Genomic DNA, 24,554 nt, shown 5'->3' with positions numbered 1-24,554 from the left:
GTAACAAGATCAGACTTTATTTGTGAAGGTTAGTCTTTCTATAGTGTGAAGAACAGGTTGTAGGGGTAGGTGTGAGCATTGCCAAGATCAGTTAGAAGGCATATAGTTTACAGTAATGTATTGTACATTTCAAACTGGCTAGAAGAGAAGAATTCAAATGGTTCTAGCATAAAGGACAAATATTTGAGATGATGGGTATCCTAAGTTCACTGATTTGATCTGTATAAATTACATGGGTATATTAAATTATCACATGAACTCTGGAACTATGTACATCTATTATGCCTCAGTTAAAAAAAGGCTACTGAAGACTACTAACCCAGGCAAGAGACATTGATAGTATTGCTACTGGAGGCAGGGAATAAGATAGGGGGAGACAAGAAGAGAACAGATGGGAGGAATATAAAGGAAGCAAAATTGATGTATTGAATATATGGAAAGAAGAGTGATATTTCAAGGATATCTCAACTCCTAGGACTTTTAGCTGGAGCACTGGGGGGAAAAAGGAAAAGATTATGAATTTCTTATGGTGTGATATAGTTTATGTGTCTAAAATTAAGACAGTCTTCTGTGTGTCTCACTATTTCTACTGATATTTAATAATTTTAGCCTTATTCAATGTATTATTGAAAGGGCAAGGCTTTCATTCACAATAATGGGCAAGTTATAGAGATGAACCATCTTTGATGATGTGTTCTATTGGGGCTTAATCTGGTCATGTCTCTTGTTGCTGCGGACCATTTACCGTCTGCTAGAATGGTAAATGGCTGTGGTCCAGTGGCAGTAATCATGAAAGGAACTGTTCATGGCTGCTGGTTGCCAGGCTTTACTCTATAGTAACTCCTCTCTTGTGTCATTGCATTGACCTCCCTGAAAGGCCTGTCTCCCAAAGCTTTTAAAAATGAAGTTATTTTATGGCCTAGAGAAGATTCAGATTAGGTCCCTTTAGATTATGAATAGGTTATATGCCATTGGCAGAGTATATTCTGCGCAGCAGGGACTTCTGTCAGTATATTTACATGTATTACTTAATTAAATTCCCCTGGCAACTCAGTTACTATACATAGAACACTGAAGCTCAGAGAGGTTAAATAACAGGTGCCATTCACAGACGCCTTTGATAGTAAAAGGTGAAGTCAGAATCAGGACTCCAATGGCCTGATTAATGACCTAGTTAGTATTTACGGTCTCATTTCTTCTTAAGGAGGTTTTGGTATAATCCTTAGAACTGCAGCCTTAGCCAAACAGCTTCTGCTTTCTGGAATAAATTTGATAGCCACCCTTTTTTAAGCATTAATTTCTTTTTTGGCCTCTGATCTGTCTCCTCTTCCTACTGCTTATTTCAGCTACATATGTCCTCTTGAGTATGATTTAGTGAGCGCTCAGCCTGAGTTAAATGACTTATAACTGTAGCTAAAAATTTTTCATCCCTCAGAACTGTTTCAGTTGGTCCCTAAAAGCAGTTTACTTCTTCAGCATACATTCAAATGCACTGTCTCAAATAGGAGATTTAGAACTGGGCATTCAAAGAAGACCTAGCCTCTGCCCCAGTGACTGCCTGGGGTAGGACCAGATAATTGAATAAACACAATGCGGTATGATGCAAGTGTAACATGGGTTGGGCAAAAGAGAACAGCAAGCCTGGGAGACTTCGTAGAGGAGGTGATAATTGATCCTGGTCTCAAGGGTGAGTTGCAGTTGGTCATCCAGAGAAGGAGAGAATGAAATCATTCTGAATAGCAGAAATGGTTACAAAAAAAAGGAGTTGTAATGTGAAAAAGCGCCATTTGTTTTGGGTACTGTGTGAAAGTGCCATGGTGATTTTGTGCCCTTGTTCTACTTTATAAATTTTTTTCATTAATAAATGAATAATAAGTTGTTATTATTGTTATTATTGAGACATGATCTCTCTCTCTGTTGCCCAGCCTGGAGTGCAGTGGTGTGATCATGGCTCACTGCAGCCTCGACCTCCTGGGCTCAAGTGATCCTCTCACCTCAGCCTCCTGAGTAGCCAGGACTATGGCATGCACCACCATGCCCAGCTAATTTTTTGTTTTTCTGTAGAGATGGGGTCTCACTATATTGCCCAGGCTGGTCTCTAACTCCTGGGCTCAAGCAGTCCTCCTGCCGTAGCCTCCAAAATTGCTGGGATTACAGGCATGAACCACCACACCTGATTTTTATTTATATATTACCTATATCTAAGCTCTTTTACTGAAAGAGTAAAGATTGCAGCTTCTGTTAATATAGATAATATTTCTAATCCCTACGAATATGGTATAAAAACTTCTTTGTACTAGCTTTTACTTAATAATGTGGGCCTTTTTCATAGGTACCAGAGGCTGATGTCAAAGTCACCAGCATTTACAGAGAGACCTTGTACTTGGGCCAGAAATGGAAATATCAGCAAGTCATAGACCTTTGCCCTTGGGCTCATGCCTGACTCATATGCCCGTTTTAATGACCATTGAGACCTCAGCCTGCTCTCTCACTACTTTCTGAAGAGACTTGGAAAGTTCTGTTTGCTAACTTTGAGAAATTGGTAGTTTGAGTGCTTTTAAGTATTCTTTTGTTCAACAAAGTATATTTAGTGAGTGGCTACTATATGTATCATACATTCTGCTAGGTTCAGATGATGCAACGATGGATAAGGTTGGCCAGGTCTCTGCTACTCTAGTGGGGAACACAGACAAGGAACTGATAGTTAAAATAGAGTGTGGGGTCAGGGAGTGCAGTGAGAAAGAGATGTAGGAGAGTCTGGCATATCTAGGAGAGCCTTGTAGGCTATGGTGAGGAGTTCCCACATCTTAAGCAGGCACACAGAGAGTGGCTAGACTGGGACCATTCTGGCAAGTGGTTCTCATTCATCGAACATCTTTAAGAAGTCCTTCGGGCCTAGGGTGCTGAGCAGGTGGTGCTTGTGAATTGGGCCAGTGATGATTGCCCTGGGTCTTGGACTGATCTGCCTCCTTCTTCTTTGCACTAGGCTATGGAACACCATATGGTTACAGCACAGCTGCCCCTGCCTATGGTATGTACACCGTCTTACTGATATCTCCTCTTAGCGACTGTCACAGCAATCCAAAGCGCAGTTTCTATCTAGGGTTTTTGTAAATTAATTGGAGGATCTCAGATTTATTCATTCTAGTGACCCAACTTAAATTCTGTTTGAAAATGCCACAACCTTGTGGTTCTTGGTTTGGTTGGAGTTGCTCTTCTCTCTGCTTTGCCTGATTGAAGGACTGCTTGTTCTAATTGCCTGTTTCTGACCATATTGAAATTAAATATTTTAAGTAGTTCTTCTTACAGCCAACTGATACTCCATTCAAAGGCTACTGAAGGGCCATACCCAGTTGCTAGCTTGGCTGCCTACCAGTTATAAAGCCACACTTAAGTTTCTGGTTTGGAACCGTGTGAATTGTGGGTAACTTAAGTCAAGAATAGGAACTGCTTACTTCAAATTTGTAGTCTTCATTCTTTTCCATAACTTTGCTTTGGGGTTGAAGTAAATGGGTATCATTGGCCCTAGAGAGGAAGTGATAGTGGGTTTTACCAGCAGTCTTAAGTGCTCACTGCAGGAAGTCTGTAGTACATGCTAGAGTATCATAGGTGTTTCTCTCCTCCCCTCTAAAATAAAAAAATAAAAGCAAATGCATAAATGAACCCCCGTGGCCCTTTGGATAACTTTTGAATGAGGTTTATGTGGCAATGGAGGCAATAGGTTTGGAGTCAGTGATATGCTCTTAGACATTTTCTTCTACTCAGGTGCTACATGTTATAGAATCAGCCATCTGCAGGGTGTTGTCATTGAGAGAGGAGAGCATGAGAGAGTGTATGTGCAAGAGTGTGTGTGTCAGCATGCCCCAGGCTGGGTGTGCATGCACACAGAAGGGAAAGGCTCTTCCCATATTGCGCCAGTCTCGGCGTTAGTCCTGTCCATGAGCCTCAGACTTTCGCATTGTGCTTTTTCTCTTCACGCATCTGCTTTGCCATTTTTGTTTGGATGCAAATTGTGTTCCTAAAACTGCTGAACTGAAGCTTCATCTGATTTTGTAACTGGATATAAGTAGAAAGTGAATAGTTTGACCAGTTTGACCATTAAAATAGTTTATATCCTGGAAAGATGTGAAGCTACGAGGGTCAAACATTCGGAGCAAATTTTCTTTTAGGCAAAGTGCAGAGCCTGGAGCTACGTCCTTTAAATCTTCTGGCACACTCAGGTGTGGTCAAGGCTTCCCTGTATTTTGAACTGAGCCATATTGGGTAACTAGGAATTGGAGACTAATGAATGCAATAATAAGCTTACCCAGATTTCCTTCTAAATTCAAACTCTCTAGTTCCTTTGGGTTTGGCCATTTGCTTTTAACTATTCAGCTGGCTTCTGGGTCTCCTGACCACCTCATCCTCCCTGTGATTTAGGTCTGGTCCGTTTATCCAAATACGTTTTGGCTCACTAGACTCACTGTACTATGTCTTGTATAAGTGCCAGCGCATCTGCTGCTTGAGGCAGATATTTAAATCTGTGTCTTTCTTTTAGACATACAGTAAGTTTCAGATTCTTCAGTAAAGGTTTGCTAGAGCTTGATTTTTTCTTTGAAAATACTTTTGTATCTAGATTCTAAGTTACATTCCTGTTTTTCCTCGGTCTTTTTTTCTCTCTTGTTCCTCCCTTTCCTCCTTTAACATTACACTTTCACCTTGTGGCCTCTGAGCCCCCACATCAGAAGCTCCTCTTTCCCATGTGCCATATAACTGACTTCCAAAGCTGGTGAAATTTGATGCCCCCATTTTTCACATAAAAGATTTGGTTTTTAAATGTTACTGTGATGCAAACCTACTAAAACGATGCTTTATTTGGCTGTGAGGTAAATATGTCTTTGGCCTTTGTGAAGCTGTTGCATGTGGGGTGGTTTCCCTCTGGTCATCTGGTGCTCTTGAACACCTGCTGTTGCTGCTTTGTGATTTCTCCGTAGGTTAAACAGTAGAATAGGGATAGGAGCAGATTTCAAATCATGCTTGAGTATGCAGAAGTTTGTGAGGCCACAAGAACGTATTAATTACAAATTCAGAAAGCAATTAATCTTTCCAGATTTGCCATGCTAATATTGGCCATAGCCATTAAGAAGTTAAATAAATGCCTGGCCATGGCTCCAGCTGGAGCTGAGGTCTGCATGGAAAGCTATGCTTTGAACCTTGACAACCCATTTCTCCTGGAATATGTGATAATGCCACATTGAGAACCAATATGGATTTCTACAGTCAATTTAGAACATCATTCAATAGCATTGCTTTTGATTTTTCAGAATTCATGGCAGCTCACTCAATGAAATTGCTTCCTAGATGTAGCCATCCTGATTTTGAGAGTGGAAAATATTATTTATCAAAATATTAAGAGCAATTTCAAAATAGATCTGTGAGCGATTTGTGGGCCTCTTGCAAAATGGTATACATGTTGGCTGACTGATCTGGAAAAGGTTAATGATAATTACTGTCAGATTTTTTTTTACCTGAAATTTTTATTGGAGTATTACAACTTATTTGGAGTCCTCTCCGTTTCTTTTCTCTGTAGGTTTACCCAAGAGAATGGTTCTGTTACCCGTTATGAAATTTCCAACATATCCTGTTCCCCACTACTCATTCTTTTAGCAAATGACAGAAGCTAATTCCTATTGAACAACAATACAGTACAATACAGAATGTTAGAGAAAAAGCCTTTTTATCCTGCTTTCTTTGAACACATACTTGATCAAAATTATTTGTAAAGAACATCTTTCCTACTTTTTGATTTTAACAAATGCAAATTTAGTTCTCTAAAACTTGAAAAAAAAAAAAAAAAAAACCAGTTCTGTGAAAACGGTACCTCATTTCTGGAAAATAACTTATACCAGCCCTTCTGTTCTAGGGAAATAAAAGTCTAGCAGTTCAAAGTTTAAGTTTTAAGAGACGTATCAGATTATGTAAAATTAAATTTGTGAAGGATGTATAGAGTCTCAAACACTGATCACAAATAAACTGCTTTGTTGTAACACAGAGTACTGCCTGGTTCCTGATGCAGTCACTGATTCTTAGTTGATTGATATGTATTTGCCCCAGGGCACTTTAATTTGGGCTGTAGTTATTTTTTTTAATACAATAGAGACTTTTCATTTAAACTTTAACTTTGTAAATATTGAAGTGTGTAATAAAGCCAATAAAATATGGGTTTGAATATTGTTTTAGCTTATTATTTTTGATATGTTTTGGTATCAAATTACAAGGAATTGAAAACTAATAACTTAGCCCTAGAAGCCCATTCACTTGTAAGCAAACTGCTAAAACAAAGCAAAGGTGATTGTTAGTTTGAGCCAGTCTACTTACTTTGTAAGCCCTTTGTCCTCCTGTTGTACAAGGGCATCCCCATGATAAAGGTTCCATTCTGTTATTCGAGCATCGCTTATTAAAATGATGGCACTACCCAGAGATGGGGAAGGAGAATGTGATTATCCTAGTTTATGAATTTCCAAGTTTTTAAAAATAATAAATTAATCAATCGATCACCCTCTCTTGTTCTTGTGGCCTTCTTCACTCTGTAAGATATTGTGTTCACTCCCTGGCTTTTTTCATGCAGATAGAAGATTAGCGATTTTGCTGGGATTCATTGAAGGGTCTCCTTTCCTCTTCAATTACATCAGAATCTAAAGCAGCAACAGGGTCCCCATAAAAACTTGCTCTTCAATTGTCCCAGTTCTTGTTGAGTGCTGCTGTGAAAAGTGACAGGTTTCAGCCATGGGTCAGCATTTCTTTTTAAGACACCTGATGATGCTGGTGGAAATGGATCAGTGAGTAACATTGTGCTGTTCTGTAAAGGGTGCAGACATAAGTCCTCCACTTGCATTCTCACCTTGTTTGGAAAGCCAATGATGTTACTAGAAGGTAAATGGTTTCATTAAGGTACTCACCCCCATGAAGGAACAGCAGTGTGGTCCCCTGTCAATATTTATAAGGCACCATGTCTTAAAAATGTCTGTTTTTAGTATGAATTAGCTTTCGTTTTCCCTGTTAAATTCTGCTTTTGGGAACTTGACAGGGCCCATCCATGAGAATGGGCTTCACAAAACATGGCAAATTTATGTACCAAATTTCTCTGGGGCCACTAAATAAAGGTGAAACGGGCAATGTACAACAAATGTTAGTGTCACTGCTCAGATATATATTACACAATGATTAGTTTGTTTCTTCTCCTTGGTCTTTTGTCTTTATTGGTGGTGGGTGATACTTTAATAAAACCTCATCACTTGCTGGAAGTAGCTGTAACTTATCATTCTCATCCTGTGCATTAGTGGCTAGACATAAACAAGAGGGCCCATTTCAGCTGGGAGTTTTCATGTTTCATTGATGCATTTTGCTGACCTATGGATGAAACAGAGCCATCACTGAGAAGAAAAAGCATGGCTGATAGTGTCCAGTTTTTATTAATTAAATCTTTACAGTAGTCCTCATTGTCTTTGGAATACTATTAATTGGCAGCTGCAGCTGTATTGTTATTTGAAATTGGTCATCAAATTTGGATTCCACGTTGGAATCTCTCTAGAGATTTCTCGTTAGAAAATTCTTTTGAAGTAGCTGACTCTGCTTCATAACTCACGCCCTCTGTAATGGTGAAAAGGGAGCTGTGCTGTTTTCCAACATGATGGCAGTCATTTCAAATGGTTTCTACCAAGTCTTTTTTTTTTTTCTTTTTTTAATTTTGTTGTTTGTTGGAAGTTACTAACCATGTTGTAAACCTGCCCAGTTGCTGCAAACTTTTACATTTCTCTGCTTTACTTAAAATAATCGAGCTGTCAGTCCTTTGTTAGAAGTGGTAACCATGCAAGTTCAACTGTTTAAATTCTGTAATGAATTAAGCGTCCCCCCTCCCCACCTGTTGCCCTTCCCACCCTTCCATTTTGTAATGAAAATTCCACTTACAGCTGAAAGAGCAGAGAAATATAAATGAAGCTCTTGGCTTCACCAAATTGCCTGAAATTAACATAAAGTTTTGCTTCTCTGCTCTTTTCTCCACTGTAGGTGGTTTTTTCATTGACAGCCCCTATTGCCAGCCTCTGAGCGTCGCACCATTTATTATTCACTTGGGCCCTCAAGATTTCTTCTCTGACTTCTAGAACCATCAGGTTGTCTGGCTTGAAATGGCAATTTCTATGTCTTGGTCTTAAGAGCAATGTGACACCCTGAGGCTATCCAGCTTTCAGACACCACTCTGACACCTTCTTTTTGAAAGCAATGACTGATCATTTTAAAGAAGAGCAATACTCTGTTCAAAGCCACGGTGTCTGTTTTAAAACTTTTCCTTTGGAAACCTAGCAATATCTGTACTTAACCCCTTTTTAGCATAGTTTCTTGTCAGGGAGTTTATAGATGAGTGTAGAGCTTAAAATTCGCGTGTGAGCTGTGCTATGTTTTCACAGTTTTTACACTTTTTAGCATATAAATAGTTACATTCCTGTTAGTGTTGTTATAATTTCTCAGAAACAGGGGTCCTCCTCGAAGCCATATCCTCTGCATGGGGACTGGCCCCATGACTAGCCAGGGATGTGGCTTGCAGCTTGTGTTTCCTCAGGTTGCAGGAGTACCCCATCTCTTGTGCAAGGTAATTGGTCCAGTAGATTTCCAACATACCTCATGCTGACTAGATGAAGTGCATGGGTGGGGAAGTAAGGAGCTGAGTTTACATAGTTCTGAAGTCGTTTGTAGTCTCTCTCAAATTGTTAGCCTGGGGAACCAACCTCTGAGAGATTTTGCTGGTATTCACCATTTTTTTTCTTTTTTTTTTTTTTTAAATTTTGGGTGAATGTTTGAAAATCATGAATCAGCCACCGTTATTAATTGAAGAGCTAGGAATACCTCGTTAATGTACTTTTAAAACTGGTGTTGGACCCTCTGTGTATTTCAGGTTAATACTTTTAAGCAGTTTTCAGCACGTTTATCTCACTTTATTCTCGTTCTCCTCGGACCTTCGTAGCCATATCACTTGTATAAAATAGGCTGAGATATAGTGACTGTAAGCTGTGATCTCAGTATACAAAGGTAAGCTCTTTTATTTTCTGATTAAAGAGAAAAATAATTAACACAACATGCATATATGACAATCATATATGATGTATTTGATCTCTTAGGTCATATGTCATCACATTACCTTTAAAAATTGTATGGTCTAAATGTAAAATAGTTATTTTTCAACATTTGTTTTAATACCCTTGTAACTGCTTTTTATTCAAGACAGACATTTCACTTACACTAAGTGTGTATGTGTGTAAAAACTTAGGATATAACATGTATGTAAATTACACACACATACCTGTTTAAATGTGAGAATTCAGTAATAGGAACAGTTCATCTAAGAAGATTTTAATGACAGGGCACTCTTTTGGCCAAAGCAGTGGAATTTCCTGAGCAGCAAGGTTGGTACCAGTGCTGGTGGGATGTGTGTGTGTAAGCTGTTACACAAGCTGAGGATCAAAGTGCCAATTTCTCAAGGGGAGAAACTTCTCCGAGAAATGAAAGTCTCTGATCTGTGTTGTATGCCCTAATACAACAACAGCAAGAAGCCATAAAAAAAAAGCAATAGAAAATGAAAAAAAAAAAAAAAAAACCAAAATATGATGGTAACTATGGAAAAGTGTACAATTGACTGAGCTAAGTTAATTATTTGCAGAACCAACTTCAGCAAGACTCGGGGTGGTGAATATCGAGTCTGCGGAGACTGAATAGACTTAAAGCAATCCATCTGTCTTTTCCAAGTTAGGTAGCTAGATTATTTATTTCCCATCTTATTCAACCATCATGGAGTTCATGTAACGATGTGAGGGTTAGGCAGATATTTTAATAAAGATTTGCTTCATTTAGGTGTGTCCCATAAATGCATTTAATTGTGTTAGATGTTCTGTGCTAAGGCTGTATTTGATATATGTAGATTAAAATGAATTTCATGTTTCATATTTGTTTCTAAGTAGCAGTTTCTTTTGATTACTCACTTTAAAGTTGCTGGAACAACTCTTGTTTTTTCCACGCAGAATCTGTATGTACATTTAATGTGGCTTTGGCATCTATAAAAGGTTGTACGAGGTATAGCTAACTAGTACTGAGTGCGATCCAGTCGTGCTGAAACAGCCCATTGCCTATTAGGTGCCAGGTCCTCTTCTGGGTACAAGTGAACAGAGGCTGTGACCAGTGGAAGCATTTTAATTCTGACAGTCTCCTTGTTGTTGGAATTGGGCCTATTACAAATATCTTGCTTTGGGAACCAGATACCTTGTTAACTGTGGCAAAAAAGAACATTAGCCCAGTCATTAGTTTAATTGTAAACTATTTAATAATGTAGGCCCTCTGACATCACTAAAATAGGTGTCACTTGGAAATTCACTCGTTTAAAATATTTCCCTGGCAGTTTTGAGAGCCCGAAACCTACTCTGGTTTACGTTCATGGACCTCGGTCCAATAAGTGAATGTAATGAAATGAATAACAAATACTCCAGTCCTTTCCAGGTAGTTTTTATAGCAGAGCAAAGGACAAAGTGGTTAATTTAAACACTGAGCACATTTTTTTTAATGACAAATGAGAAAGTTTCACCCTTATAATCAATCATTCACCATAATTTCCCTGTTTCCTAGATGTCATTAATAACTGGAGGAAAATCTTCAGTAGTGAGTTAGGGGAAAGAACTAAGGAGATCCCCCCTGCCTTCCCCGCCCCCACCCCAGGAATTAGATTTCAAGCAATCCAGAGCCCTATACACCAGGGTCATTAAGAGCAGTTAAAGCTGAAAACAACCTGCTCTGTAAATGGTCTTCCCCTAATTCCCATTCATCTTATGCCAGTGCCTCCTGAGAGAGGGTGGGGCTAGCTCTGAATCTCTGAATGAGAAAGGTTCTGTGTATTCAAACTCATACTCTGTACAGTCTGACGCCATGCTGTCCAGTGAACACAGATTCCTCAGTGTTATTAGGAGTCCTGGAGAGGAGACGGGTGGTAAATAGATAACAACAGCAGAGCCAAGAAACTACTGCTGAGGTAGGTTTCAATATTGATGTGTTTCGCTCTAGCCCTTATTCACAGAGCACAGAGCTGGTACTTATATAAGGATGAGTCCCCTCCTTCCTTAATAGCCTCTTCCCGAAAGACTGTTTTCAGTCAATAATTCCAGTTGAGTTGGTTGTAAGAATAGATATCCTTTCCCACATTATCATTTTAGGTAGGAACTAACAGATTCCATTGATGCTTTGAAGCAGCAATCTTCGGAGGTTTTTAAAAATAGTACCATAATGCAAATTAGGTTATGTAAGCTTTACAGCACAGCTAGAAATAGAGACTAGAAACCATGTGGGAATCTGGGCCAAAGAATTTCTCTCCTTCCAGAACATTCCCATGGGGCTCAGGAATTAGATGAGTTAATACACATAATACGTTTTGAACAGTACCTGGTGCATAGTACGTACTCAATAATATGTTGAGTGTTGTTACCATGGTTGGCCGAGGTGAGGATGAATGTGAGGGGGGCGAGGCTGTGCCAATAGGTGTTGGAGAGGCAGGTGCATGGCCTGCTCAGGGTGGAGCTGTGTCGGTTCATTGGTGCTGATAGGCTTCACTGCCAGGCTTTGGGAGAGGGCTTCTGGTATCTGGGTGTTAGACAAGAAACACACCCCAAGGACCTGGTGAGAGCTAGTGTGGTGGCGTTGCTGTAGATCCAAGCTTAAGGAAATTGCTCATGCCTCTGTTACAGTAGTTAAATTACCAGCCAGTCTGCTGCCAAGGGTTTGTAAATACTTGTTTTCTTTGGGGGGGGGGGGGGGTTGGTATTTAAGGGTGCTTAGAACTTCATAAGGGCTGATCTTAGAATATCTACCTGCTGAGTCCAAGTGTCCAACCAGTGCATTAATACTTTTTAAAAAACGTATTTGGTTATAGCTGCCTCCAGAATCTAACCTTCAGGGCTTACCTGTGTTTAGTAGGTAGAAAGCAAGTTCCTTTACGGCACAGAAAGGAAAGGAGGAAACTGGTGTGCTTAAAAGGCTGTCGACTAGGATGCTTCTCTGAAAAGCACTCCCATAGCTTGTCTCTTCTATTTTGCTTTGATATTTCTGGGGGAAAAAATCTGCACTCATCACCATATGAGGCCTCCCTTCTGCCTATTAGTCTTAGAGAAAACCTATCTGCCTATCTGTTCATCTTTCTCTTTGTCTATCCATTTACTTATCCATCTATCTGGACACAGTTGGGAAATTTCTTTTCGATAAAAGGAAAATGGGTACATGATGAAATTGGTGCTTTTGGATTAAACAGAGGGTGCACACCATCTTATCTTCCATTCCTTTGTGTGTCTACAAAGATTTCGGGGTCCTCTGCAGAAAGGTGGTCAGATGCATCCTTGGCTGTTGGTAAGAGGTGAGCTAAGTGGGAAACATAGACTGGAGCCCTCAGATGCTCCAAGTTTATAAAAACTGTGTATAGACAAGGACTGTTACCTTTAAGGAGGCAAATAAGATTTACCTCGTAGTCAAGAGGTTTTTCTTAAATCTAAGAAATACTTGTTTAGCTAATGTCTTGGCAAGAGTTAGTGCATTCCCCCCAGGGGAGGCTGTTTGGTGGAGTCTTTGCCCTGGTCAGCCAGCATTGAGGGAGGACGACTTTTTTTGCCTTGACTGATCAGTCGTTAACAGTCTAATTAAGACCTTCTGAGGAGGGTCTTGGTCTCTCTTGGCAGAACTTTGCCATTTCTGCAAATGAACTGTGCCATCCTGCTGGTGGGCAGGGTGAATATAGCCACCATTTGCCCAGGCAGTTTCACACTGGACTAAAGTTCTCTGCATTCAGGTGTCAGCTAAATGCCCCAAGTAATGAGGTGAACAGTAGCCCTCAGTTTAGGTCATTTGGGGCAGCAGTAGATTGAAGAAGTAGGAAGGGAAGGGGAAGGAGAGATGCCACCATTTGTATCTTGTGTGCCAGGCATTTGGACATTTTTCTGGATTCTCCAACTGCCTTCTTGGAAGTAGTAGTATCCCTAGTTTACAAAAGAAACTGATGCTCCGAGTTAAGTGCTAGAACCATTAATGGAACCTAGCTCTGTTCTAAAGCTTTTTCTGTTCCATCCGCTGTGGATTACAAGGCTGGGGTTGACAGGACGGGCTCTCCTGGAAGCTAGGCCCTCTGACTTGAGGTGCCTCCAGATCAGATAAACTGGCCTAAAATAGGGCTCTTTTCATTTAAATTGGTTGTGAAGAACGATCTAACATACTGGAAGGACAGACTGAACGGCTGCATTGCATCTGTATCAACAGAGGAAGCATTTTTATCTCAAGCTTGTTTTTCTCTGAATTTCAGTGAAATCTGAGGTATGTATTTTCACTTAGCTTATATTTTCTGAGTGCATGTTCTCTGCCTGGCCTGAGATAGGTCATGAGGATGTCTTCAACAATTGAAGCCAGACTCTGAAGGCAGGCTGGTGAGGCTTTGACTCATTGGGTACAAGGAAGAGGAGCACAGAGGGGCAGCAGCCCAGGTCTGGGGTATAAGTGCAAGGGGGGTGTCCCTGGACAAGTACTCAGCAGAGATGGGTGGTGACAGACTGCAGAGGTCAGTGGTCATTGCCAGGAGTCTTCCTTGAGTAGGCCTCAGGGCAGACTGCCAGCCTGGAGTTTGCTGTCTTTCCTCTAAGTTGGACCCGTGTATGGTAAGCCCTGCTTGGGATGGCTTTGGGGTCTCTAAATTGCTGCCTGTGAACCACCCTGTTGAACGTGTCGGATTCTTCTGCTGCTGTAAACCACTTTACCAGCTCCTTGGCTAATGAATGACAGCTGGGTCTCTGCTTAGGCATGGGTGGGTGCAGGGATGGCTGCGGGATCCTTTTCAGGGAAAGGTATTCCTCATCCACCCCAAGTCATCATCTTTCTTGGCATTTGGCAATGTTTCTGTGCACCCTGCTGTAATCCTGGAGGGGAACAGGGAAAAGGGGAACAACCTTTGAAACCCAGGTTGTCGTGTTCTAGATCATGACTGTGTCAGGGAGAATGAGCTCCTGGCATTCGTAGAACACAGTCCTCTCTGAAGCCCTTTCCTACTTGTCACCTCATGGCTTGCTGCACTGGTAGCCCTTGGAGAAGCGCAGTGCATAGATTGTCGTTCCCAGAGCGGAGCCCAGAGATCTCTCCAAACCACCCTGCTCGTCTGTGGGAAAACATTGTGGCTCCTAACTAGTTTTTAACCACCAGAAGAATAACATTTCTTAGACTGTTTTTAGAGTTAACAGCAGCCCTTTCTGAGGAATTAGTTTTGAATTTCACCACAACTGGAATTAGAAATTTTCTCCTTTTACAGATGAGGAAACGGATGCTTAGATAAGGTGACCTGCCCCAAATTATAGTGCAGTGACTGGCAGCGCTCACCCAGTCTGAGGCTATGCTCTGAGCAGGTGGTTTGCGTCGCTAGTGCGGACCAACGTCTGTTCTGTCTCCCAGGCCCACTTGGCAGCAGTGGCTTCTCTGTGATGTGTTCTGCTCACCTTTCCTCTAGGCTTCTGGGCTATCCCCTGTGCGCCTTGAAACCAAGCAAAAACCAACCCACGTCTCCCTGATCCTTCCTCAGGCCCCTAAAATCCAGACTTCCTGGCTCATTCTGTTTCTGGTTCCTTTGTTAGTGTGCTACTGGACAAGGTGACCAAGTGGTCAGCTCTGGGCCCGGCAGCCTGGGTTTTTTTTTTTTTTTTTTTTGCCAGCTACACAGTTGGGGTCAGTTTCTACAGATCATCATTTCATGCTGTAACTGAACCCTATAATAAAGTGCAAATTCGTTAATGGCCACTTGGAGAGCTCCTCAGGGTGGGAAGGAGGACAGGGGATGTACTGTTGGAAGTATGTTATGTTCAGACTCATCTACATTTTGGTTTTTGGCCACATCCTCCGTTCCTGGCTCGGCCTTCAAACATGTACTCTAACCCATGGGATCACGGTCACAGTAACACATTTTCCAGAGCAATCTGGTGTTGGGATCCCCTTGGATTCTTCTGTCATGAGACTTCTCAGAAGTCTCAGGAAACTGAGGGAACTCAGGAAAGCTGAAAGCACCTTGAAATGAGATGGAAGGACCAGGTTAAGGCTGGTGAAGAGGAGACTGGAGAGAACGTGGGCACTCCCACCAGGTATTTTTAAGGGATTATATTTATTTATTGTATGTAGTTCCAAAGCGTAAAAGACAATTATGGGAAGCCAGTGGGGCAATTTGAGCTAAAATACACCTCCCGCGATGACAGACGCGGCCTTGAGAGAGCAGCTGAGGTGCGACATGAGCTCCCTGTAATCGGCATGTTCCAGCAAGAAGCTGGTTGTGTGGATGGCAAAGAGGAAATTCTGTGGAATGTCAGTTTGGACGAACTCTGATGTGATTGGTGATGCTGCCAAGACTGTGTCTCCCTTCTTGGGCACGTAGATTTATTGAGAGAAAACATTCACTGTCACCTACTGCTTCTTACCAGGCTTTGTGTTGGGGCAGAAGGAGCAGTTGGAGAAAATGTCAGAATTTGCAGCTTAGACAACTGAGTAGAAGGTGAAATCATTGACCCAGATGGAGAGTACAGGCAGGGGAAGAAAGAGGCTCAGGGGATTTGAACAGAATGAGAGTCATCCTCTTCTGTGCAGGCAGAAAGGCTTCACCGGGTCTCCCCCTCCCGGCTAGGGCTCCTCCTTGTCGGCCCTGGGCTGATGGCTGGCAGACCCCTTCCCAGGTCTCCCGCCGAGGGCAGCAGAGGAGCCAGGCCTCAGAAGAGAAGTGCTTACTGAGTAATTTACCAAGATCTATAGGCTTCCCACTGAGACAGACAGGGGATCCCCAGGAGGGGAGTCAGAGGCAGGCCTGGCATGCACAGAGAGAGTGTGCCCACTTGGAGAGCATGAACGGCCTTGCCGTTGGACCTGAGATGGTTAAGAGTGAAGTGGCAGGCGGGACACACAGTTTGCAGTCACTTCTTGAACGGCCCTGGGTGGTGTGTCCTTCATTGATGACCGTCGTCCATGATGGTAAGTTCCAGAGGGTCGATTGGGACAGTTGGATAGCCAAGGACCAGAGTCAGGAGGGAGGACTAATGAGCAAGAGGCTGTTGCCATCGGCCAGGTGAGGCATGAGGGAGGCTGATGGAGTGCAGCAGCAGAGGGATGGAGAAGCAGGAATGACATCTCACAGGCCAGGCTCCTCTGCCGGACTGGGTAGGGATGGGAAGATGATGGCCCCCAGCCCTGGGCCAAGGAACAACAGCACCCATCCAGGGGAGGGGGACCTGCTGGAGTACTTCTGGACCACTGCTCAGTGGGCAATAGAGAGAACAATGGTGTCTCTGACCAGGATGGGGGAAGGCAGGGGAGTGGAGGAAGATACTGACAGGGTACAGAGGAGGTCGAATGGAGCAAGGGCCATCTCCACTGGGCTAGGAAATGGGGCTTTGGTGGGCCACACTCCATTGTGCTGGAGCACTCCAGCCTCTCCACTGGCAGTGGGTGGGGAGGGGCTTGTGATCTATCAGCATCTTCACCCTTTCCAAGTTTCTGCTGGGCTGGGCTTTCCAGCCAGGAGTCACAGGTACCGGGTGGTCGTTCATACTGAGGCCTTTTGCTTGGCAAAAAGTTAATTCAGTTTTGTTCATTTTTAACCTAAGCAAGGGTTGGAGGTTGTTGGATTCAGCATCTGTGGAACACAGTCTGTAGCCCATGGGAAGGTGTGGATATTCTTTCCCAAGTTCTTGAAGGACGGAAAGGACTATGAACTTGTGACCAGAGGATTGGTTTTTGGTGTCAGATTTCTGTCTGTCCCAGTGCTGCCACTTGCTTCGAAATGGACAGGGAGAGCTGAAGGCCAGCGTGAGTTTCTGCACCTGTTTCCTACAGCTCTGCTGGGGACTGCAGCTCAGGTGGCAGCTGTGGACATGGATCCAGTCAGCCGTTGGGTGGCCAGAGCTCCAGGGCCAGGTGTCTCTTAGCTGCAAGCAGCCTTCACTGTTAATCAGCAGGCTACACAAATCTCACCTCTAAAGAGGTGAAATGTGAAAATATGGGAAGCACCGCCTTAGACCTGTGTCCACAAATCTTTTCTGTAAAGGGCCAGATCGTGAGCATTTCAGGCTTTATGGACCATGTGGTGTCTGCTACAGCTGCTCAGCCCTGCCACTGTAGCACAAAAGCAGCCAGAGACAGTACGTAAATAGATAGCATGGCTGTGTTCTGATAAAGCTTCATTTACAAATACACAGGGCCGTAGTTTGCCAACCCCTGCAAAGTAGGGAGTATTTTGCCAAAGTTGGCTGTATTTTGCCAACCCCTTAGACTATAGAGATGACTTACCCTTTGGCTTAATCTTGACTGGAAACTTCCTTCCCATCTGCTGCCTGGACCCATCCACCTCTTCACAAAGGCTTCCTGAGCATCTCCTCTGTGTGAGCACTGGCTCAATGCATAGGATGGTGTAGTTCCTGCCCATATGGAACTTAGGTTTTGAGTGACATCATACAGAACAGGGCTTAGAGAAGTCCCGGGTGGTAGGGTCTCAAAGAGAAGGGCTGAGGGGGAATCAGGAAAGCTCTGAAGGCGGGCAGCTCTGGAGTCGGGCTCAGATGAGGAGGAGGCTGCAGTTCTCCAGGAAGGGAAACAGGACCAGATGACGGATGAGATTGTGTTGAACAATGAGGACTTCTGCATAGTCACACAGGCTCATGGGGTCCGCTCATAAAGGACCAGGAGGGCCAGGCTCAGGAGCATGGACTGGATTCTCTGGGCAGTAGGGAGCCATTGGACAGTTGTGCTCAGGAGGGTAATGTGATCACAAATGCTTATTAGAAATGTCACTGGCTATGGAGGACCATGTCTGTGGTTCGAAGTTACACCTTTCAGTTTAGTCTGGACTTTTTGGTCAAGGTACTTTTGGTGTTAGAGTGGGGAAGAGAGGCCCAGAGAGTTGGACAGATGTTCTGACCACTGGCTTGTAGTCAGTGAGCGCCCCACCTTTATTTTGACATGACAGAGCTCGACAGAATCTTCCTTCTTCAGGCTTTTCTTTTCCTGCTGTCCTAAAGATCATGTACAAGGGCAGGATAAATGAAACATTCTGTCTCCAATCTAAGGTTGGCTTGGGGCCTCAGAATATGAAGGTAAAGAGGCGGGGACGGGCTGCCCCTTGCTTCAGAATCCAGTCACATGGCGGCAGTGCTCTATGGAGCAGATTGCTTCCTTTGTACATGCCCTGGGCCTGTGGCCAGCAGGCCTCAGGGAAGAGGAGATGCTGACCTCTTGTCTCCAGAGGCTGCCAGCTACTAAGGGAGGTTAAACCGACTACCCTTGGGGGTGGACTGCTCTGGGCAGGGCCTGATGCCAGGCGTAGGGGATTGAGGTGAATCAGACATGGTGGTCGCATTGAGGAATGCCCAGTGTAGTTGGGGTGAGGAACAAACCCACGGGTGTTTGTGGCGCTTTCTGCTGAGCATGGTCTTTCCTCTCAGAGGGGTTTCTAGGTATGTTGAAGGGAGCTCCCATTCAGCGCATTGGGGAGTTGCCAGGGACGTGAGCTGCTGCCAGTTTGACATGAACAGAGGCTGGGAGTAGCTACCGCTGCTGTGCATTGACAGGAGCACAGTGTCCACTGTGAAGGGGAGGGTAAGGCTGGAGAAGGATGGCCTAAGACAAGTGCCTCCACAGATGCTGATTCAGTGAAGCCCCGTCAGCCCTGTGGGGGAGATGAGGATCACATGCAGCTCGGAGAAGGCAAGGCACTTGCCCCCCTGCCTGAGCTGGGAGGTGGTGGCCAGTTCCACACAGCACTGTCCCATGATAGTGGCGAGGCGGGACCAGCTATGGGCTAGCAGCGCTGCACCGTGACCCCCTTCCACAGGGCCCAGCCTTCCACAGGGCCCAGCCTTGTTTCTGGCCCTCCAGGACTGAGTCAGGAGGTGAAGCCTGTGGTGCTGTCCCAGCGCAGTCGGGCCAGGCGTGGGGAAAGGCAGGAGGGAGATGTGTTGTGCTCTGAGCAGCCTGGCAGGCCCTGGAGAGGCAGGAAGCCACTGTATGTATACTTCAGGAACTGGGTGCTGCTTACTCTCAGTGAAGTTGTGTTTTGCTAATCTCTGAGAATCAGGTGAGGGATACAGAAGAGTTGCACCTGGGTGGCTGCTGTCTTTAGACTTGTCGGGCTCCCTCTGATACAGAAGTGCCTCTAGGATTTTGCTGCCTGGTCTCCTCTCTTATGGACATGGAGTGGCTCTCAGGTTCTTATGGTAGGTGTGGAACTTCTCAGCTCTAAGGAGGAGCACTTGCTGCATTTTCTAGAGAAGTTTCTGGGTTCATGGAAGGGAAACTGACAAACTGGAGCCTGGCACAGATGGACATTGGGTAAAGAGAATGCAGCCCATCCCTGGCTGCAGTGCCAGGCGTGGCCTTTCATGTGGCAGCAAATCACTTCCTGTGTCTCCAGCTTCATAGGAAGGCTCTTGTCTGTCAGGCAGTGGAGTTCCAGACAAGAGCCTTGCTCAGGCCAGCCCTGCCCCTGCCTCTGCCTGCAGGCACAGGCGCTTTGCCATCTGCCCTGTTTTCCTGCTTAGGGAAACATGATGGTCAGAACATTTCTTGACTCTAACCAAAATATTTCTGCTGCTTTTGCAAGTCAGATTCTTTTTCTTTTCATTGTTCACGGAAATGGATCAAGAACAGGAGTTTTAGCGAGAGAGGTGGTGAGAAGTTCCTTCTCCACCTGTAATTTGCAAATTGTGTTTTAGGTTTCCAGCCTCTTTCCTCTGTTCTGGGTATCTTGTGCTCTCCACCCTTGAGGGATTTTGGTGTGGTGGGTCAGTGGCAAGACACTCGATCCAGACACACACATTTCCAAGGCACTTTCATGTCACTTACCAAGCCTCCTTGTGTGCAGGTATCAATTCACTGGCTCCCTTAGGCTGCAGCCCTGACCCCCAAGGTAGTGATGGCAGCCGGTGCACGAGGTATGATTTGGAAGTAACCAGGCAAGCCCTGGTTGCAAAAAATACCTCTTCTGTCCCAACAGTAGGCCAGAGGTGCTGCCATTAGACGCATCCCTCTACCTACCCCCGATCACTTTTCATGCTCAGGCCAGCCTTGCACAATCAGGTTCCGTTCACTCTGCACCCCCATTTCTTAGATGGGGTACTGAGCACTGCTTTTCCTTTAGCTCAATTAATATGGCAGCTTCTCAGGGATGGAACCTACCATGGCTGTAGGAGATGCTTCGCTACTACTTACTACCTTTCCTAGGGAGGGCAGCTCATTTTTAGAAATGCTGCTGGGGAGCCAAATTGTAGGCATCCAACCAGAGGGCCTCGCTCTCTTTGTCTCCCAGGAATCAAGGGTAGCTCTGGCTCTCTGAGGAGCTGTCTCCAGCCTCCAGGTGGACGTCCTTTCCAGCATACCAGGGCTTATGGAGGCAAAATGAAAGCTGGTCCACGTGGGAACTCCCTGCTGGTGTCCTTTCCTTGGGGAGACATCATATACTTTTTAGCCCCTAGCAGTGTTCATCCTGTTTTCCCCAAAGCATCCTTGGACTCAGGCCTTTCATCCTGGACCCATCTGTCTGGCCTGTTGTGCTGAACCTTTGGTCTAAGTGGTTGGTTGGTCCCAGCCACTTCTTCAAAAGAAGGTTTCCTAAGGTAATCATCAGTTACGGCAGTTGTACTTCCAGGAACAGTGAGGCTGATGGGCCTGTTCCCAAGGGTGCCTTGGCAGGGGGTGCCAGGGAAGGGGCTGGCCTAGGGCCAGGTTCATCATACCGTTAGCCCTACAGCCCCATGCCTTTGTGTCCTGGTTTACCCGCCGTGTAGTGGTCCTGCAGGAGTGGAGCCTGTAGGACTTGCTTCTCACCCACTCCAAGCAGAACTGTCGGGGAAGGAGGTGGGAGGTGCAGCCAGTCTAGACCTGAAGCTCTCACACTAAGGAGTAAGGTAGGCCTGCTCAGCCTTAGCCCTTCGTCAGCTCCAAGGATGGGGTACGCAGGAGGAGGCTGAGCGTAGTCGTGGATAGAAACCTTTCCCTACTGCACGATCACACACATGGCATTGGACTCCTGGCTGTAGCTCACTCGGGTCTACTGAAGACAAAGTTAGTTTTTAGAAATCTATTTAAAGTATCTATCATGTATCTATTTACTGTGTTTTTCTGAATACGCAAGTGTAAATAGTATAATTTGCAGTGCAAAGTCCTTGGCAATAAATTTGTGTATTATGTTTAAAAACACTGGAAACCACGACCACCATGGATTGCCCTTCCCCTCTGAGGCAATTATTACATGTAGGACTCTGAACTTTAAACCTTCAGCGTGACTGAAGCAGCAGCCTGCACATGTGGACGGTCATCAGTGCCTCGCCCAGAGATGCCTGGCCTTCATCCAAAGGGACCCTGCTGCCACAAGTCCTCCAGGCAGCACCCACACTGTGGCTCCTTCGCGCTGAGTATGTTGGACTCTGCCATAGACTGACCCTCTGTCTGGCTGCTGCAGTTTGTCTGTAATGCCCTGACATATTGCATTTTCCCCATTTGGATAAATAAAAACAAATGCTTCTGTCACACACAGTAATGGACTGTTCTGTGCAGGACCTACTCTGGTAAAATGAAGGATACAGCTTAGGTGAAAGGGTCAAGTGCAGGCTCCATTTTCCTGGCCTTTAAGGCTCTAGTTCAGTACGTTACAGGTTCTCCCATTCATGCAAAGGGATGGAGGGGCCGAGGACTTTTGAAGGAGGTGGATGGCTCCTGATAATGGACAGTGATTTGGGTAGGGCCAGGGCCTAATTCGTGCTCCTATTAATGATCCTTAAAACCCTGCCTCTCTGTGGTGTGAAATTTCCTCAACATGAACCTGGCAACCTGGCACAATGAGTGGTAAGTGATGTCATGTTGAGTGAGTGCTGACCTCTTAAATCATCACACCTGTTCCCGGGGTCAGTAATACCCAGACAGACAATACAGATCGGGAACCGAGGCTCAGGGTTAAGGGACCCTGCCCAATGGTGTTGAGCTTCTAGAGGGCGGCAGCAATTGGAACCCAAAGCTGAGGCTCTTCCTCCTGCTGCCTGGTCCCCTGCAGGGCTTCTGCAGTTGAGCTGCCCTAGTAACTGAGAGCTCAAGACCACAATGTAGTCCCAGCCCACTTGGAGGGACGAGGACGAAGATCCGGCAGCCCAGGGAAGTGGCCTGGTGGGGAATCGGGCCAGGGGCTGCTGCTGCTGCCTCCAGGTAAGTGGAGAGTTGTGTGGGCAATGGCGCTGCGTGTTTTTGCCTCACTTTGTAACTCAGGGCCCCGGCTTCTCCCTATACATCATCAGGCTGGATCTACAGCGAAGCAAGAATTGACTGAAAGAAGAGCTGGCTGGGCCAGCCCTCTGCTATTACCATCCTCATTCTCAGGTTTGCCTTTCTGAGATTGAGGGACAGCCAGGCTTTCTTGTTCACAGTTGCCACAGGGCTCAGCAGCACAGAAGACAGGTTGTTGAGGTGGAACTGGGAGAGAGGAAGGGAGGGAGCATTGTCTTTCTTGCTCTTGGGCCCTGAAAGAGAAGGTGAAGGTGATGGTGTGTGGTAGGAAAGACTCAACTTCCCGATGGTGTGGTCACAGGCAGACCTTTCACTTTCACTTTCAAATTTGGGAATAACATCACTGAACTCGGGGGTGTTCTGACTACTGGAGGGAGAAGAATACAGGAAAAGAGCCAAGGGCGTCACAGGAGAGCCCAGCAGCCCTGATGAGCCAGGTACCGGACCCACTGCACAGATCAGAACTCGGGAAGGTTAAGTGAAATGTGCGTTCAAGGGGATGGCCTGGCCTTGAACCCTTTTGAGTTTCTGTGTGTGTGGCTTGCAGTATAGTACTGACCGTTTATACCTACCTGCAGCCCACAGGGTCATCATCTTTAAGCAGCCACCCTGTGGTTACTGACAGAAGTACGAGTCAGCATCCCAGCCGTCTCTCTGAGCCCATCTCTCTTCACCTATCAAATGGGGAGGGCAGAGAACTCAGCACTCACGTCTGTTGTTCTGGGAGTGCATCAGTGCCCATTTTGGGCGGCTCCAGTCCTCATGTCTGCCTGCTATAGCTCTCCTGTTCTTTCATCACCCCCCAAATGAATCTTAGAAGAGGATTTAAATCCCAATGTCAGAATCAGGCACATCTCTAAGCAGTGAAGTGAGTCTCCAAGTCCACAAGGGGCTCATGCCCCCGCTGCGCCCCCTCCGCACAGGCTCTGCTCGTCACAACTGTTGGGTCAGCTCAGACATGGGAGCTGTGTTCTGGGCTTATTCCGGTAGCCCGTGGCTCTTTTCTTCACCCTTTCACTACTCAACCCCTGCCCCTGGGACTTGGAATTCAGAAGAGGTGCAGACACTTTGGGGCTGATAGCTCTTGGCATTCGGTCTGAGCCACTGCCTCCCCACTGAGAATTATCAAGGCCCTGGAAATCAGCTTGGTTTGCAGCAGGGCCTGCCAAAGAAGGTCCACTCAGCCTGCAGTGCATGCTTGCTGACCTCGTGAGCAGGAGACGACAGGTGCCCAAGGTTGGAACCACAGTCTGAGTGGCCCAGCACAACTGCGCTTCCTGCCACAGTCCCCTCTGACCATTGGCCTTGCTTGCCCACTTCCCTCATAGCCAGGTTTCTTTAAATCTATACTTGCTTGTCTCTGCCTCCTGCCCTCCCACCTCAACTGTAGTGGCCACTGCTCTAACAACCTTCCAGCTCCCAAATCTAATGAAGCTTTTCCAGTCCTGCCCTCATCCCCACCCCAGGGTACTCCTGCTCTTCTCTGGCTGGCTGTGCTCCATTCTCCATGTCTTCCCTCCTGCTCCTTGGATGGCAGCTCCTAGCCCTTGCTTAAGCTGTACATTACCTAGGCAGTCTCTCCAGGCTCCTAGCTTCAGCTTGCTCAAGCAATGGTTCTCAATCATTTGGCCCCCTCGGAATATTCGGCAATACCTGAAGACATTTTTGGTTGTGCCAGTTGGAGTGGGGTATATGCACTAGCATCCAGTGGACAGAGGCCAGGGATGCTGCTGGGATTACACAGGACAGACCCCCTGCAGCACAAAAGTATCAATCAACCAAACCATCAACCATGAGTTCTAGAAACCCTGCGCTAGAGATGCCTAACCAACAACTGAGCAGCTGCAGACTGCCAGTATCTCCAACTTGCAAGTCCCAGACTATTTCAAATCTCTACACTGACAGCTAAATTTATCTTCCTGGTGTGTCGTCACTCTCACCAAATTTCACTGACTCCGTTCTCCATTCCTTACTCTATCATGTATCACCTCTGCTCACACCCTTAATTTCTTCTCCCAATTTTCCTTCCTAAAGGATCAGCAGGCAACTGCTCAAAGTGCAAGTTAGCTTAACCTATTTATGCCTAGTGTTCCATTATTGGAACGCTAAGCTTGTGGGAATTATTTATGTCCTGCTGCTCAGGGTCATCGCCAAGGTCTGATTTTTCACACAAAAAAATTTGTAACCTCGGCATAAATGGGTTAAAACTCTCCAGTGAC

The 24,554-nt window shown here is 45.3% G+C and overlaps 1 protein-coding gene and 1 pseudogene across 5 annotated transcripts in view; both read left to right on the top strand.

Annotated features, from left to right (window-relative positions):
* Positions 1-21,594, top strand: part of STRBP (spermatid perinuclear RNA binding protein) — a 165,235-nt gene extending 143,641 nt beyond the window's left edge. The window contains exons 17-19 of one of the 4 annotated variants that reach the window (XR_004053964.1): positions 2,987-3,031; positions 8,930-9,063; positions 9,692-21,594. Coding sequence is in view for 2 of the 4 variants with exons in the window: in XM_030919489.1 (XP_030775349.1) it covers positions 2,987-3,031; positions 5,570-5,646 (122 nt within the window). In the remaining 2 variants the exon portion in view is untranslated. Of the gene's footprint in view, positions 1-2,986; positions 3,032-5,569; positions 9,609-9,691 lie in introns of those variants that run through there. The other 3 variants (XR_004053963.1, XM_030919488.1, XM_030919489.1) reach the window with 3 other exon arrangements.
* LOC115893933 lies at positions 20,111-21,590 on the top strand (annotated as a pseudogene). The gene has a single exon (XR_004053965.1). The product of XR_004053965.1 is annotated as an uncharacterized LOC115893933 (transcript).
* Positions 21,595-24,554: the final 2,960 nt, after the last annotated feature.

Source organism: Rhinopithecus roxellana, chromosome 16, assembly GCF_007565055.1.
Source record: "Rhinopithecus roxellana isolate Shanxi Qingling chromosome 16, ASM756505v1, whole genome shotgun sequence".
Taxonomy (NCBI): domain Eukaryota; kingdom Metazoa; phylum Chordata; class Mammalia; order Primates; family Cercopithecidae; genus Rhinopithecus; species Rhinopithecus roxellana.
The sequence above is the reverse complement of the archived record's forward strand: the minus strand, read 5'-3'. Positions and strand labels throughout refer to the sequence as shown.